Source organism: Jaculus jaculus, chromosome 11 (genome assembly GCF_020740685.1).
Source record: "Jaculus jaculus isolate mJacJac1 chromosome 11, mJacJac1.mat.Y.cur, whole genome shotgun sequence".
NCBI lineage: Eukaryota > Metazoa > Chordata > Mammalia > Rodentia > Dipodidae > Jaculus > Jaculus jaculus.
Genome location: NC_059112.1, coordinates 7807663 through 7826795, shown reverse-complemented (window position 1 = coordinate 7826795; position 19133 = coordinate 7807663). Strand labels below are relative to the sequence as shown.

The window sequence follows — 19133 nt, the reverse complement described above, 5'->3', positions numbered from 1 at the left end:
TCAGAACTACTGCTGTAGATCAGTCCTGCAACCCAGGTAGGCACTTCACCCTAAGCTGGTAACTCCTTCTGCAAAAGTGTCGAAGGATGAACTTTCTTATCGATGGCACAGTTACTGGAATAATTGTGTCATCAAGGATTTAGGCTTGTGCGGATTCACATTACCTTTTAAAACTCATGGGAAAAGATAATTTCTGCATAATTTTCTGCTATTTAATTGCGTTAAAAATCTCACATTGAAACCTACCAGATTTTTTAAAAAATGCTGTCCAAAGAAATAGTTGATTTCACAATTTCTAGTAATACTTTATTCAAAATGTTCAGACATATGATAAGTAAAAGCTGCAAAGTGCATCACTGAGAAAGAAACCTAAAACAACTTCCCTTATCTGAATATGAATAATGGCCATGCTGTTGTATCCTACCTCTGCTGATAAAAGAAGCGGCCATTTCTGTGCATATTTTCTGACAGAATGGGGACATTCACGTTACCCCTGATTAGATGAGTAATGCCCTGTGGCATTCTCTCCATTGATTCAACTCGCCAGTGACAGGCTCATTTGCTGTTCACCCTGACCTTCTTTACTTCCTCTTGGGATTCCTTTCTTCTCTCACAAACATACTAAAATAACCAGTTTTTTTTTGCTTACAACAACAAAAAAAAAAAAAAAGGAAATCCCTTTGAATGTTACAAGTTGTAGTTTTCCTTCCATAATTTCACAGTTCTAAAATAAAATGTCTCATATGTAATTACCTAAATAATGGTCATTTTGGCTTTACTGAAACTTAACTGTACATATACATATCATTTAAAAATTATGTTGTTAATATTGATTATCTTCTATGATCATTTCATTTAATCTATAGAGGACATGAGTTTTTCATTTATTGATCTACTAAAATATATGCAATGTGTATGCTAAATGGTTTATATTTTATTTTGAATTTGAACTTTCTGAAAATAATTATGAAAATGAAATAAGGCAACTTTGAAAATGTTACAATTGTAGAAAAAGGGTAGTAATTTTCTTCACATGCTAAAATAATTCTACACAGCCTAATGTTAAAGAATATAAAATAGTTCTTACACTGTATGGATTACTGGAAGATTCAGAACTTGTTTTCCTACAAGAGCCTCTTAGATACAAGGAAAAACCAGATAAATACATAATAAGTAGAAAATAGATAAAACTATAGATAGTTGGCTAAAACATTAACCAAAGTAAAGATAATGTTGCAACACAGATAGAATTTAGGATAAAAACAAATAATATTAAAATCAAGTAAATTAATGTAGAGCTCATCTCCAGATACCTTTATGAATTCTACATTCTATAAACAAAGTCACAAACTATCCCTCCTGCCAGATAGGAAGGTAGGAAGTCAAAGGACAATCTGGACTATATATCCAGGGGAAGCTGAGTTACTTGGGTAATAATAGCAAAATAAGATCTCAAAGTAAAAAAAATACTAGAAAATCAGGAAGGTAGCATAATGGCAGAGTATTTGGCCAAATAACCCCTCAAAACAAAAAGTCAGCATTAATAAAAACCTAAAACCTAACGAGAATATGTGGAGAAGAATGGGTATTGCTGCAAAAAATTAAAGAATTAAAACAATTCTGTATATTGAGTGGTGGATTACAGAACACTCTTTAAAAGATAAGAAGGAGAAAGCAGATAACATGTGGTAAAACATAAGAACCATCTCTAAAGGACATACAGATGTTTGTACTATAGACCTAACATTTTTTTCACCAAAAAAAACATTATAAACCAGCAAATTATGTGTTATAAGTTGCAAAGTATTTTTAAGTATTGAAATTAAACCATGTTGTCTTAAGAAATTTAGGTGAAAATTAATAGACTACAGATAGAAATCCCTCACATGCAGCAAATGAGAAAAAAAGCACTATGATAAAAATAATTCATGATGAATAAAGAACACAAAATTTAAATTAGAAGAGCATTTGCACTTAATGATAATGGCTATATTCTCTGAAGAAGATTGGGACTAGAATTAAAGTCATGCTTAAAAAGAAAACTTTAACATTGAGTATAAATATTTGGTGACTAAGACCATTTCCCATTTCTCCACCTGGCTGAAGGAGATTTTTGCTTCAAAGGTAATATTTATGGATACCTATATTGAAGAAAGAAAACCTGACCAAAATGGTCATTCTTGGAAGTATAGTTCCTTAAGGGAATTTGTTAATGAAATAATAATTAATTAGTCATATTTTCATAAGTTACTTCTTAAATAATTTCAATATGTTTTGGTTGAAAATTGCTTTGTTAACATATGACCAATGTGCTATGAGTATAATAGTTCATAATTCTCCATGAATTAATTTTCATTTCAATTTGTTATTTTTAGGTAAGGTCTTGCTCTACCCAAGGTTCACTGCAGATGAGGGGCTCTTGTCTGTCAGCTGGATCAAGCCTGGAAATTGGTGAAGGGACTGTGATCCTCTGTTCATATAGTTCAATGTAGCTTTTCCTTCATTGTCTCCGTAACTTTTTTTCTTATACAGTTTGAGAGAGAACTTAGTATTACTAAGCTTCTAATTAGATCAGGGCACTCTAAGTTATCCCATAAACTATGTAAAACAGTGGCCTTTCCAAATGTGCTTTTTCAGAAAGGACCCCATTTTGAGGTGGAACATATGAATGACACAAACTGTCTAGCTCCACTTACACAGCATAGATTTATGCATAATTTTTGTGGGATTACAAAGGGTGAATTGTGATTATAGGAGAACATTGGAGCATCAAAACCATATCAGGAAGACCAAGTCTGGGAACTTGAAGGATGCACCAGACCCAGGAGCAACTCCTCACCTAGACCTCACACAACAGTGGGCCCCCAGCATGGTGTTGATGACAGCCACCTCTGCCTTGCCATCTGACCACTTGGCTTGCGTGGTCAAGGGTCTCTGGTCTGCTCTCACCATGAAGTTGGCATTGCCCACCCAATTGCTGTGTCCTTGTCTGCTACTTCTCCTGCCTGGACATGCTGTCCATCTGTCCATCTGTTATTCTGGAACTTGGGTCTTGCACTTCATTCTTCCTCGCTCCTGTAGCTCAGTCCTGACCTTACAGCCTGAACTTATGCCCAGTGGCAGCTCCTCTAGCCTTTCTTGCAGCAGTTGTCTCACTAATACCAACTACATTTATGTCAATTTTCCTGCGGTGGGTCCCCAGACGTCTTTGAAACTCTGCTTTGCTAAAACTTTGAAGACATTCTCTACCCTACACATGTACATATATGGGGATAGCTAGCTATATAAACAGATATAGACTAGACAGATAAATATAGGTATAGATGGATATGGATAGGGAAAGAGACACAGACATTATTACTGGGTGATCTGAGATTAACCTTACAAATCATCTTTAATGATTCATTACTCCCTCCTTCAGGGAAGGTCATTGGTGATTCCATAGAGAGGGCGGAATGAAGTCCCCAGGCAAGGGCAACATTTCAATGAGCAGTGGTGTAGCTCTATCCTGGCTAAGGTTGGGGAGGCTATTTCTTTGGGGCAAAACAAAATCAAACTAAATTGTGGGTGTGGGTGCAATGCCCTCACCTTCCTCAGAGTACACCCACACAGCTCAGTCCCAAAATAGGGGATTTGGCTTCAATGTCTTCACTTTGGCTACGACGCTAGCACTTCAGTGTGAATCGCACATCAGCCAATCATATGATGACAGAATCGGTCTTGGTTTTCCACAACTTGAGCCATGTGGTTGGAGAGAAACGGCACTTCCAAGGCATAGGTAGAAACATTGAAATATTTTATTCATATCTGAACTTGGAAATATCACATCGGAGGTTATCCTTTTCTTTGTTACTTTATCCAAAGATGGTATGGACAGCAAGCCATCAACATGATGTTCATTACTTTCCCACCAAGATATGAAGTTTGTACATGAGTCATTAAATTTCTTGCTCACAGAGGAGACTGATAAACATCACACACTATTCACATGGATCTTTAACTAGCTTACGCTGCCTGTTTCAGGGTCACATCTATTGTCCCCAATCACCATAAATGATGAGCAAGAAAGGTGAAGGGTATGCATACATAGTTTTATTAAAAGTGAAATTGAAAATAAAAACAACATAAAAACAGTCTCCATGTCTCAGATGAGTCCTGGAAAAGTAAATGGCTAGCCAGCCATCTGGCATGCTAGTATTGAATATTTGTGTACTGAGAAGACATTTGAGCCAGTTGTGGAGGCACATGCTGGCAAGAAATTGCTGAAGAGAAGGAATTTCATTCATTTTTGCCTATATGTTAATTAGTCATCCTGTTAGGATTAGCTCTTTTGGTTCAATTAAAATGGTAAAGAGGTCTGTTGCAGTCAGGTTGCATCTGGCCCCTCCTACAACTAAGAAAGAAGCACAACCACAACCATCTAGTGGGCATGTTTAGATTTTGGAAAGCACATTCCTCACTTGGGTGTCTTACTCCATCCCATGTACCAAGTGACTCAAAAGCTACTAGTTTTCACTGGGGCCCAGAACAAGAGAAGACTCTTCAACAGGTCCAGGCTGCTGTGCAGACTGCTCTGCCCCTTGGGCCATATGATCCAGTAGATCTGATGCTACTTGAGGTGTTGGTGGCAGATAGGAATGCTTGTTGGAGCCTTTGGCAGGCCCCATAGGTGAATTGCTGTGGAGGCTCTTGGGATTGTGGGGCAAGACTCTGATATCATCTGCAAACAATTATTCTCCCTTTGAGAGACAGCTCTTGGCCTGCTATTGGGCCTTAGTGGAAACTGAAACTGAACGTTTGTCAAATGGCCATCAAGTTACTATGTGACCTGAGCTGCCCATTATGAGCTGGTTGTTACCTGACCCACTAGGGCTTAAAGTTGGACGTGCACAGCAGTAGCCCATCATCAAGTGAAAGTGGTATAACTGTGATCCAGCTCGAGCAAGCCCTGAAGGCACAAGTAAGTTACATGAGCAAGTTGCCCAAATGTCTATGGTTTGTACTCCCTGTTACGATGCCTTCTGTCCCCAAGCATGCACCGAGGGCATCATGAGGTGTGCCCAGTGATCAATTGACTGAGGAGGAGAGGACAAAGACATGTTTTAAAGATGGTTCATCACATTTTGTGGGCACCTCCCAGAAGGGGCATTACAGCCCCTTTCTAGAACAACTCTATAGGACTGTGCTGAAGTGAAATCTTCACAATGGGCAGAAATCACTTGACCAAGAGCAGCTTGCGGGGGGGGGGGGGCGCAGTTTATTTTGTCTAACAGATTTGAGGGAAAGCTTCATGATGTCAGGGGAAATCCATGATGTGAGCAGGGGATGAATATCACCTCCTGGCCAACATAAGGTGGGCAAAAGCAACAGGAGAGTGAGCCCAACCCTGGCATGGGGAAACTAGCTATAACACCCATAAGCCCACCCCCAACAATATACTGCCTCCAGGAGGTATTAGTTTCCAAATCTCCATCAGCTGGGAACCTCATATTCAGGACACCTAAGTTTGTGGGGAACACCTGAATCAAACCACCACAGGATCATGATTACTTGGTGTGCATGGAGAAGAGGCACTTAAATATGTTCACTGCTGCTATTGGTGGTGGTGGTGGTGGTGGTGGTGGGCTGTGATGATTGGTGGGTGGAGAAGCCCAAGAAAAATTCTTAGGTGGTGGTGGAATCAGGAAGGGAAAAGAACAGAGGGTCTACCCTCTTAGTTACTCAAACTGGAGTATACTCTAGGCTTACCAAGGTAAGTTGAATTGCATATTTTTTTAACCTATGTACCCAACTACCTACAGAATAAAAAATGAAAAAAATGAATGAATAAATGATAAAACATTTTGCTCCTAATCTCTGTCAGCACCATGAATTACCAAACACATGAGAGAAATCATGCTTACCTTTCTGTTACCCTTTAACCACCCCTGGTACCATTCCACTTTCCACTCCTTGTTTCCTGGACCAATAATTACTGTCTGTAGGATAAATAGAATTAGTGAGAGCTGGAGAAAGAGCTTCATTAGGCAGTTGGGGAGAGGAGACCTAGAAAGCAAGAAGTCCCTGTCATCTTTGGCAACTCTGCTCGGGGGTGAGGCTAGGGCATCACTGCTGCCCTCGTTATTTTTTGTTCTTCTCTTCTTTAAAATATTCTAAGCAGGAAGCAAATAATGAGCACAGCTGCCTGGAGACCTACATAGCCACCCATGTTGTTGTTCCCTGGAGATATTCATGGAGATCCTCACCTAGTCACTAGGATGGAGAGGTGCATCAGGAGGATCCATAGAAATCCATGGTGGGTCTAGTTTCATTACAGAGCCCACATAATCTTCCTGATTTCATCCCAGTTGCCAGGATGAAGGGTCATAAAAACATCTCATGGAGAATTTAGAGTTGGACCAGTTGGAATCAACAGCCTTGTTTTCTGTTTTTGTTCTTCATTACAAAACATGTATGTGTATGCTCTACCCTGCCCAGCCAAGTCACCAAGCCAGACAGGAACATAACCAGTCTCCTGATTGGAAAGGAGACAGACACATGGACATCCTATGGAAATTGTTGACTGGCCTATGTAGTGATTGGATTGTAAATGTCCTCATAGTATCAAAGCACTCTGACTAAGATTAAGCTTCCTGCTTCGCTCTCCAGCAGGCAGAGAACCACTGGAGGAGTTGTGTCAGTGTGGATTGGATTTCGAGTTCAGCTGTAAGACATTCAGAGCCAATTTGTGCTTGCTGGTGCAGGAGATGGTCTGTCTGCTGTGGATGTATGATGGAGTGAGCCAGTTTCCTCTGCTATGATAAAGTTTGCTTTAGAATCTGTGAATCTGAAATAAACCCTTTCTTCCCATAAGCTTCTTCTGGCTGGGTGTTTGTCTCGCAATGAGAAGGTAGCTGCACCAGGCTAGAACTTCATGTCTCAGTCTAGTTACTTTTTATATTTCTCTAGTTAGCCTTTTAAGGTTCTAGACTCCAGTCATTTGAAGTTACTGGGAACCTATCTTTGTGCCCCCTCTTATATGAAATTACCCCATGCAAGAGCTCTTCTCTTGCCTTTTCATGCAATAAAATTTGCTTGAACTCTTCTTCATGAGATGTGTTCTTTGAATTTCACAAGGCAAAGATCCCACAGCCACTGACTCAGTAAGGCTTTGGTTAGTATTGAGAGTCTATCATATTAGTTACTGAGCTAAGATCTGAGATAAGGTCAATTGCTGTCACACAGATCTATTTATCTATCTATCTATGCATATATATAGATATATATGCATGCATGTGATGTGTACATATATGCATATGGATATATGTGTGTTATATATGTTCAAATATTCATTTATGTATATATATACATACATACACACATATATATACACACATATATATGTATATATATATATATATATATACATATATATATATATATATATATATATAGAGAGAGAGAGAGAGAGAGAGAGAGAGAGAGAGAGTTAACTCCCCAATTAACCTCTTATACTTTCTTCTTTCCATTAATGCCATTCTTCGCACATATTGGACATGTTACTTCCATTCCTTTTTATAAGGAATGTAATTTTATACAGCTATCACTCTTATATAACATAGTTTCTAAATGATGGAAGTATGAACATGTTCAAATGGAAAATCCCTTACTGTGCTTGGAGGTATATTCTATGCACTGTAAGAGGTTTCAGTGCAACTCTGTGTTCTATCCTATAGTAGTCAGTAGTAACTACCAATTTGCAAGTATAAAAATATGTTTACAGATGTAGTAAATATTCGTTAATATTATATCATATAGGGATTTTTATAGCAAGTGGGAGATCAGTAATAAATCAAGAATAAATTGTGTTTGTCCCACAATCCAAACTGAATTCCAGCTGGAAAGAAGTGTGATTATGGGCACAACAGGAAACTGTGTTTGTTGTAAATGTATCTATGCAATGTAAGTTATACTTTTATTCATGCACCTGCCTGATAGGATTTATTTTCTTAGACAATTAGCGTGCAAGTATGCATTTCATTTTCTCAAGAAAGAAAATCTGTGGTGATTGTACATTCAATTTAGAGATAACACTGAGTGTTGTTTTTCTCATGGGTTTTAAGCATCATTACCAAACTCTGGCTTAAAACTAAAGTCTCATTTTAGCAGGGCCTTTTGTCTTTGGAAATGCTTTTGTACATTTCCACAACCAATCCTCCTCATAAGGAAGGCTAATTATATGCTCCGATATGCACCTGGGTCAAAATTAACTTTTAAACAGCCTTTAAAATAAGCACATTTTAATTATTATCATTATGCAAAAACTGCATAAATGCTTTTAATTGTACTTATAAAGCAACATTGCCTATAATCAACTATGAGCAGGAACCAGAGAATTTTCTTTTTTGTTTTAACAAAATATAAATAGAAGAAATTCTCATTATTGAATCACACATTATTTTTATTTTATGGGCATAATTTTTATAAGTGACATGCATCAACTGCTAAAGGAAAACAGGTACCAATTACTTAAATATGAGCTAAAATAAGTATAAAATGAGATTAATTCTATGATTAGGCCAGAGAAAAGATTATATGTAAACATATTCCAGAAATTTATTGTTTTACTATGGTAAGATCTTTTGAACTTTCAGAGAATTTTCATAGAAATAAGATAGAATATGTACAATTTTAAAATGGGAATATACAAATTGTGATCATTTCATTCAAAATGTGGTATTTAAATACCTTCAAATGTGATGTTTAAATTTGGCTCATCTGGGTGCATATTATATCTTTGTATAATCTAAGCCACAATATTTTCCATAAAGTTTGTTGAAATTCAAAATGACTTGTAAGATTTTGTTTAATTGAACTTTAAATAAACAGTACAAAGGAAATGAACCGTGAAACACATCATTGGAGTTAGAAATAACACAAGGAGTAAGGTGGAGAAACAAGGCCCTGGCCTAGTGGGCGTTCCTTCCTTTGTTACTTTTGGTTTTGTTGGCTTATTTGATTCCAGTTCTAAATTTTCTCCTGAAGGTACATTTCATATCGGTGCACGAGGTAAACTTGCGATGTGTTAAAGATGTCATTCCTTGTAAATTAAGGGATCCATGCTCTTTCTTCTCGATGTAATGCAAAGGTAGCATTGGACAATGCTCACTGTAACGGATCACGCCTCCTCAGCTTACTTAGGGTGTTTAGTTACAGTATTTTACATGCTGCCCATCATTCTTAGCGAGCTTCAGATGGAAGCTGGGCAGGATGCTGGTGATCACAGATGTTCTTGATTTAGAGATCGAAGTAGGTCTGTGCGATGAAGTCTCCTCTCTCACTTGAGAGGATGTCCCTTGTCTCTTAGGACTGGATCCTGATGAAGAAATAGCAAGCTTAGCATGGTCCAGTCTGTCAGAGCAGTCTCTTGCTCACTCGAGCCCTCTGTTCACATTGTCTTGATTGTGAGGAAGAGGCGCTGGGAGATAGCTCAGCAGTTAAAGCTGCTTCCTTGGCTGTGAGAAAGAATGTTTCGTGTTGTTTTTAATGCTCAGATAGATATTGAGAATATATGGGTGTAAAATGTATTTTGGTCATAGACTCCCCCCCATCCCTCCCTCTCACCCTCTCCTCTGTAACACTTTGATGGAACCAGTACCTTCTACCAGTCGCTACGCCCTCTATTATTTTGATGTTTTTTTTTCTTTTTGTTTTTTTTTTTTTTTCCTTTCTCCATCATCCATGGCAACTTGTTGATGGGCTCAACACTGTGCAGGGAACAGCTGCAACGACTTCACGAATGCAGTGGCAATCACGTGCCTGAAATACAGTGTCCGAAGTACTCAACCACACCCTACGGCTCTTACATTCTTTGAATTGGCCCCTGAGAAACTTCCCCTTGGCAGGTGTGATGGAGATGTCCCATTTAAAGCTGAGCATTTAACTGTCTCTTCCTATCTGCACTTAGATGAAACTGTTTCTCCCAAGTGCACACCACCATTTGTGAAAGGAAGTTTCTCTGATCAAAAGTGAGAGCAGTCCTACTTTATGAGCATAAATATGAGCATTTAGAGGGATTTTTGATGGCTAATGTATGTGTGGAACTCATCAATAACATTTTCTGTATATCTTATGGATGCTATCAAATTATATGACATACCTCAAACTCTGTCATACATAGTATTTTGACCTAAATTTGTAGTTTGAAACTCAAATTCATAAATGTATTTTTCTAGTAATTTAACTCCTCCATGCCACCTAAAACACAAAATGCAAACACAATCAGGATAGCTGTGGTGAATATAAATATGTTGGATATTTAGTTAATTTTTTTGCAGAACAGCTGAAAAACTCACATCAGGACAATGTCGTATGCCACAAAGGAACACATGAGTTTACCAGGAAACATGAGACCAGCAGAGACTCATCCTATGTTAGAGGAAATATGTAGCTCTGGACATGCAGTGGATCAGTTCCAGTCAATCATCAGTGGAAACTTGTTATTAATACCATTCTTATATATTTTTGTAGTGCTCCAAAATGTGTTTATTGGTATAAACCATGTTTATATGTACATATGAAATTATAAATGTGCATTTTAATGTATATCCACAAATATTTAACAAGGTTGAAAAGTTGGATTATCATTTTAAAATAATATATATTAATTATGACTAAATAAGAAACATGTTTATGAAATTTTTAGTTTTAATGTACAGAGAATTTTAACAATAAATTGGCTAAAACACAAACATTTGAATTAGTAACACATTGGGCAACAAGAAAAAATATTATTAGAAAGTGTATAAAATTCTAATGATTTAAAGATCACAACCTGAAAAATCTTTAGAGCACAGGTATTTAATTATTTTATGAAAATGAGATACTAATGAGGTTAAAAAATCTTGTTTAAATATCAAGCTCCTACAAATACATTCAATGCTACTTTTAAATAATTCACAACTTTTAATTTTTTAATTGATTTATGATTATTATTAACATCATATTTTGCATGAATACTTCTTGTGTTGGTACCCTTTTTTCCCTTGTATCTGCTTCCATTCTGCTGGCTCAGGTAATTTTGTGGAAGAGGGGGAAGAATGATTACAAGAGTCACAGTTTGAGATATTATGCCCAGAGGCATTCCCTCCTCCTCAAAAAATAATTCACTACCGCTCCCACAATGCATAATCTACAAGTACTTTTTTTTTTTCCTTTTTTATGAGGCCTGGTATCCACAATCGCCCAGGCTGCACTTGAATTCTTCAATGCCTGGCAGTACTCATCACTCACCCTCCTGAATGATAGGACCAAAGGCACCAAGCACCACACCAAAATTAAATTCTAGTCCTCATAACCACAAGTTTATGATCACAACTTTAACAAAAATTATAATCCTTTATTAATGTATTGTTGGCCATAGTGCACCATACTATGTAATCATCCTTAACTAGTCTTACTGAATGAATTTGTGTATAGTTTCCTTGATGAGCTATTACAAAATAAATGGAATTATTGCTGATTTCCTATGCATATATGTGTTGAATTTCTTCAGATAGATCTTATGCTTCTTTTTTGCCCACAAAGTCATCTGGATACTCATCAAAAGTGTAAAAATTCCAACTAGAGAAGAAAGAAATAATTTTATTTTATGTAATTCTATAATGGACATAACAAACTATATTAGAAGACAGATAAGTATATATAAGTATATGAGAATATGTACCAAATGTTCCCTAGCTTCTTATTAACTTGCTGGTATTCACTGCCTACCATAGTATATATTTACATAACATTTGTTGCACCTGAATAGCATAAAAATCTATTGCAATCTTCAAAATAAATCCACATTTTACATACAGAATTCTGTAGTAAGGAGTTACATGACTTTTAATTATGCTTACATATGTGCATATTATTAATCCTTACATCTACCCATATATGCACAATAAGGCAAATTAGATTGATTATGATACAAAATTATCAATAGAACAATGAATGAATGATATGCACCTGAGATACTCCTTCTAATACACAAAACCCCATGCAATTCAACTTCCCAATGTATGTTCAAATGCTTTTTTCAAGATTTTTTGTCAGTACTCCCACACCCCACTCCCTATCACAGATTCACTCCTGCACAAGCAAGTTTCAAGTGAAGTACATAATTATGAACACATTATCTTCACAAGCCATTGAGTAATAAACATAAATATCAATTATGCTATCAAGCTTAGATTGGCCAATAGTTATATAAATATAAATACTAAATACAGTTTCAATATGTTTAATACTGTAACAACTGAACTTAATAAAAACAATGGTATCATAAAATACGTTTGCAAATATGCCAAAATTTAGTATTATTTTAATTTGCTCTCAGAACTGTTCCCCAGGAGCTTCATTCTGATGTACTGTCAAGAATCTGAAGTCTTACCTGGCAGTGTTTGAGTCATGACTGAGAAGCTAATCCAGGACCCAATCTGTTGGACCAACAAGCATACATTAGCAGAGGTGTGTTCTGAACCTAGTCATCTCATCACTGTGTGTGCTTAACATAGTCATCTCATTACCTGTGGCTTCAGGTCATTTGGAACATTAAGCATTAGACAAGGAAATTGTAGAAATAAATTGCCCAAGTAATGATTTTTACCAATTGCAATATAAAATTGCATAAAATATCATTCATAAGGGTAGAATATAGTTTTTAAAATTTTGATTCAATCTTACATTTTCATATATGTTAATATATTTTACATGAAAATTCTTCTTTAGTTATAGGCATATTTTGTGCAAATATTCCATGCTTTCTTGCATGAAAATTTGCAATTAAATGTAGTTTACACCCCATGCTTAGGACTTGAACTAAGTCATATTTCTGCAAATATTTCTAGAAAATACCTATTCCTTTGTCTTCCTATAAAATTTATGCAAAATCTAAAAAAATTCATTCAGCCTATTTTTAAATAACATTCAACTGTTTGCATACATAAATAGCATACCTCATAGGTGTAGTTAGGACAGGAAACCAGTAGAAACATCCACGTGAAGGGATTATAGTTTGGACTTGGGAAACTGGCATTACTTCCTTTTAGAAAGGAGAGTAAAATGTCAATTTTGTTATGAACTCAATTTGGTCATATGGTTATTATATAATACAACATTTCTAAGTTCAATTACATGGCATATGAAATGTCATCATCTATCCATAACAATCTATGTCATAAATTGCTCAGAAGAGACTCAGTTTCAAATGTTATGACCTTTTGACTCAGAAGAGCTGCCATTTTCTAACCATTTCTACATCCATGTTGTTGCAAAATTGAGGGATATATACAAGGATAACCATTTCCTTAGGACCTTAAATAAAGTAATGTATTATAAAATTATTATATTATATCAGAATTGCTACAGCAGCATATATCCTTAAGTTACCAAATGTACTTTGATGCTTGGCTTGCCTGTTTCCTCACATTTTATCTCCATGTTTGTTTGAGATTATAAATGCCTCAAAACTTTTGTATTAAATTGTTGAAAATCCAAAGGGAATTTTATAATAATAGTTTGTAAGAAGAGTCTGCAAATCTCTCATAAGAGGATTATACTGAATCAGTGCAGTTACTATTCAGAAATACCATGTAAATTATTTCTTCTCAGCAATCATGAATGTTATTTACAGCTTTCCTTATATTTAAAATATTGTCCTTTGATTTTTCATTAACTTTTTCCTGGCATTTTTTTTCAAGAAACATTTCAAAAAATAAATTTATAATGATTTCAAGTTGAACTTTGAGCTGTGACATTTGTAAAATAAAATATGAATTATAAAATTACTGTTTTATTCTCCAAGGCAAAATTTAATCAGACAACAAATCAACTGAACTCATTTAATTACAACTCTAAAGTCATAATGAAATGTCACTGTTTTTTTTTTCAAAATTGTAACTGTGGATAAAATATCAAGATAAAAATATGTTAAGTAGTGTGCATATTTCAAGTACTACTCACTTCATAACAGAAAGCCCATATTCCATGTAATCTTACTAGTTCTCTTATAACAGTTATGTAAACATCACTGTGTGATATCCATATATTGGTAAAAAGAAATACAACTAAGGATCCTACCCAAGTAATAGGGCATGAAATTTAGAGGAAGATTGAGTTCACTAAGGCATTGGCTTAGGAATTCCCAGCTCTTTAAGGTAAAGAACTTGCTATAAGAGTACACAGATACACATTTCTTGCTGGCACATTACATGATGAATATCCCTTTCTGCACAAAAATGTATATGCACATAGGAAATGCTATCCAGTGCATGCACTTGGTATTAATTATGATAAAATGTAAGTGTAGGCAATATTGCATAGATACCTGATATACAATGCATTTCTAACCATGGTTATGATAACAAAGTTTCTGTTAAATGAATAATGTACTATTTTTAATATTAAAATGCTGTGCTACTCAGATTGGACTAAGACACCAAGGACTTAACTCATTCTTTCAAAAATATTCCTACCACCCCCCCCAAAAAAAAACAGTACTCTCTAATCTCTACACACCCTGTGAAGACTTCTTGGTACTATCTCTAAATTAGGCTGATGGAGGGAAAGGGGGGAAGGCTTTATCTTGTTTGAGACAAAGAATAAAGTTAAGTGGCAATTTTTGTCAATACGCTTGAGAAATGTAGTTGTTGATGACCCAAATTTAAAGGCAAGTGTAAATGTTTAATGGCCTCCTTGTTACTGATGCTGTGTAGCTAGCTACTTCCTCCAACTTCAGTGATTTCTTCCTGAGCAAAGGAAGAGGATGGTCACAGCTGGGAAGCTAGCAAAACAAAACCGAGGAGAAACTGCCTTAGGGTTACTAAAATGGTAACTCTTGTCTGGGGGAAGAAGTTTCTCCATGGGAGTGCCTGCAAAACAGACCAGGACCACCAGCAATGCCTATGTGGGCTGGACACACCTTAAGTCATGTTTTCTAGGAAAAGTCACATGAGGCCTGGAACATCCAAACCCAGTAACAGATCGGTTTGGTTCTTATGAGGAAAGTCCTTGTGACACCAAATATAAGATGTATGATGCAGAACATAAACTTTTTTTCAAAGAACTTCACTAAATAGACTACTCAGGAAGCCACTTGCAGCATTGAGTAATCTCTCCTACATACTGAGGACTGTCAGTCAAAAATGCTCTGATAGGTCTAAGGTGGTGCTGACCACACTCAGAGACAATATTTAGCTATACATATTTCATAGTCTTTTAAACTTCCACATCCATTAGCTTCTAGATCAATAGTAATTACAGTAGAATAGAAGCACTGGAATGTTCCCAAATAGCCATTTTTTGTTAAATATTATCACATTTTACATCTTAGGGAGATATTAATGTCATGGTAATGATTCAGGATATGTTTGGGCAATACCCTTAGTTTTTCACAATTTAATTCACTTACTGAACCGTTGAAACAGCTGGTTATTAAGTTGGAGGATGAAAGAACAGTTCCACAAACACAATTACGTGTCAGATGTCAGTGAACTTATTTATCAGATATTGTACTCTTGCTAAAGCAGCAACTCAGCTTGGGAATATGGAAATGCCCAGTTTATTAACAAAATTAAAATGTTCTATATTTAATGAAAACATTTGGGGCTAGAAAGATTGCTTGGTGGTTAAGGTGCTTGCCCACAAACCTAAGGACCCAGGTTTGATTCCACTTAAACCTACATAAGCCAATATCACATGGTGGTATATGCATCTGGATTTTGTTTGTAGGAGCTATAGGTCCTGGTGCGCCCATATTCCATTCTCTCTCTCTCTCTTTCTCTCTGTCTCCCACCCCCTCCCTCAAACAAATATATACATAAATAAATAATTTAAAACATAAATATCTTAAAACATAATAGCAATTGGAGTTTTTTTTTTCCTTAAAATGGAAAACAGTGTGCATTTACCATATTTACTGTGTTCACAATCTGTCATGAAATAATTGAGGAGAAAATTTATTTCATAATATGTGAACAAATGTACGATATTCATATTGAATGAGTAGAAGCCTGTCATAGGCTACATGAAGCCAGAGGTAGGACCAAGGGCAAGTTAGTAAGCACCTCAAAAATTTAAGAGGCAGGGGGCTGGAGAGATGGCTTAGTGGTTAAGTGCTTGCCTGTGAAGCCTAAGGACCCCGGTTCAAGGCTCAATTCCCCAGGACCCACGTTAGCCAGATGCACAAGGGGGCGCATGCGTCTGGAGTTCGTTTGCAGAGGCTGGAAGCCCTGGCGTGTCCATTCTCTCTCTGTCTCTCTCTCTCTACCTGCCTCTTTCTCTGTCTGTCACTCTCAAATAAATAAATAAAAATAATAAACAAAACAATTAAGAGGCAGGTTTGAGAAATATACTCAGGGGCAAATGACTGTGGGCCATCCCCCAGCCTGAGACAGAGAACATGGCTGCTGTGTCAGGCTGGCTGTGAGTGATGTCATATAGCAAGTGCTATGACCAGGCAGGGATGACTGTGTTAAAAGATCCTCCTCTAATTCTACATTGAAGCCAGGAGCAATTGCAAATCCTGAGGGAAATCAGATATCCATCATTAATAAGGAAGTAGACTATTTTAAGACTGGTCGTAGGTATGAATTTTGTTATATTATAAATCTTTGAAGATTAGTTTGAACGACAGACTGTGTAGTAGGAAAGGAGCAATGCTGTTTTAATGGATCTCAAAGCAGAACATCATACATAGTAGGTTCAACTCTTAGTACAAACACTTGTGCAATTTGGCCTTGTTGTGACATAGACTCTACATATTAAAACCATTAGTGTTGGGAAAAGATAACATGTGGCATTTTGGACCAACCACAATGAAATAATAACAAAGAATTGGACCTGTGAAATGATTATTTTTCAAAATCTCTACCTGGATGTATGCAATTCTTCCTCAAAGTGCTGGCACTACTTTTAGTAGAGAACTTTCACCAGCCATATCCTTTCGGAGAATGACATTTACTAAAGGGACCTTCCCAATTTGTAGCAAGCCCCTCTTCCAAGGGACAGTCAAGCGTAAAGCCTCATATCCAGTGAAATTCTCACCAGTTATTCCAATAAAATATTCTTACAAAAGACTCCTGTACCTTCAGATGCTCTATGGTTAATTGGAGGTGCCTTTGTGATAGTTTCATGACTCACTTCTCAGTTGATATAATTCTCCTTCCTTCACTCTCTTCCACAATCTTTTAAATGCTATTTAATTATTTGTATGTTTATTTATTTATTTATTTGGAAGCAGAGAGAGGAAAGCGAGAGAGAGAGAACGAAAGGCAGATAGAGAGGAAGGAAGGGAGAGAGAGAAAGTAAGCCAGGGCTTCTAGACACTGGAAATAAACACCAGATGCATGAGCCACTTTGTGCACCTGGCTTTATGTGGGCACTGGGGAATCAAAACAGGGTCATTAGGCTTTGCAGGCAAGCACCTTAACTGCTGAACCATATCCTCCAGCTTTCTTCCACATTCTTAATTAGCCTCTTTTATACCAAAGTTTGTTTCTTCCTTGATGATACAACTTACAATGCCTTATTGTTCAGTATTAAATATGTCATTTATACTTCCAAAGCATATTTTATAGATATTGTGGCAATTTCAATCCATATATAAGTTGGAAATAAAACCAAAGACACAGGCTGGAGGAATAGCCTAGCAGTTAAGGCGTTTTCCTGCAAAGCCAAAGGATCCAGGTTCGATTCCCCAGGACCCATGTCAGCCAGATATGCAAGGAAGTGCACATGTCTGGAATTTGTTTGCAGTGGCTAGAGGATGTGCCCATCCTTTCTCTCTCTCTCTCTGTCAAATAAATAAATAAAATATTTTTAAAGAATAGACACAAACCTGAGGAAATTGAGATTGTTAACATGAAGTCCAACTGTTGCCACTTTATATCAGAAACTTATGATAATGTTAGTTAAGTTGTATCAATTTTCAAAACAGGTGGGAATCGCTATATACAAATGAATGATAGGAATGATTTGCCAAAGTATATTTAAATGACATAATCACAATTAAATTTGCTTGCTCAAGTGCTTAATTCAAAAATTCTTTCCCTGGTGCGCATGCCTTTAATCCTCAAACTCAGGCGGCAGAGGGAAATGCCATGAGTTTGAGGCCACCCTGAGACTACATAATGAATTCCAGGTCAACCTGGGCTAGCTGAAACCCTATCTTCAAAAAACAAACAAACAAAAAATAAACAAAGAATTATTGTTGACATTTATTATACCATTATTGCTTTACTGTTACTTTCTTGTTTAATTATAAAATTCTTCATATGGAAGGCAACAAGGAAAAGGAACAGACCTGTGTGGCTGGGGTGTGCCAACATCACATTGATGAAATGATTGCCAGCTTCACACATCTGCAGGATACATGAAATATTTTCAATGTGACATCTGTATGTCTACGTAAAACACGTATTTCCAAATACATAAGATTCAAGGTTGTATACTAATGGCAGTAATTTGAAAATATATATAGTTATGAATTATGAAGATGGGATTTATAAACTCAAGAAGCTTTTCTTTCTTTCTTTCTTTTTTCTTCTATTGGTAATGAGATTCAAATTGCCCTCGGGCTGAGGTAGCAGTGCCTGCTTCCTCCTTGTTACACTCAGGACTTTTCTTATAAGATGCTGTTGCTAAGGAGACTACACAAGAGCATGAACTGTCAGGATCTTAACTCAGTAGCAAGTTTTCTAGCATGAAAACATTCTTTTTAGGGTTGTAGTTTACTATCAGGTGGCTCCAGGAAACCTTTTTCACCAGTACTACCCCATAAGGACACTTGGTGTATGTGTGTGTGTCTGTTTATTTGTTTGTTTTTGCTTTGGTTTTTTGTTTGTTTTTTGATACTTGACCCCTTAATAATGTATATTCTGCTCAATGTTCCTGTTTTCTTTTTTTTTCCCCCATAAGACCTTCTAAGAAAAGTCAATGGTTTATCAAAACATTGGGACTGAGTATTCTCCATCTGAAATAAGTGAATTTTGAAGAAAGGATTCTTTTTTCTCTGAAGTATTGAATTAATATCACTTAATATATGTGTGGATACTTAGATATCATTAATAGCATATATGTTATTCTGAAACCTATGTTATCTAGAGTTACTT

General features: G+C 36.4%; 1 protein-coding gene across 1 annotated transcript in view; it reads right to left on the bottom strand.

The window, feature by feature from the left end:
* Positions 1–11473: 11473 nt before the first annotated feature.
* Tecrl (trans-2,3-enoyl-CoA reductase like) overlaps positions 11474–19133 on the bottom strand; it is a 74608-nt gene continuing 66948 nt past the window's right edge. Inside the window, exons 9-12 of the mRNA XM_004665381.2 lie at positions 18326–18383; positions 12981–13066; positions 12416–12461; positions 11474–11601 (exon numbers count right to left, since the gene is read on the bottom strand). Of these exons, the coding sequence (XP_004665438.1) occupies positions 11474–11601; positions 12416–12461; positions 12981–13066; positions 18326–18383 (318 nt within the window). The remainder of the gene's footprint in view (positions 11602–12415; positions 12462–12980; positions 13067–18325; positions 18384–19133) is intronic.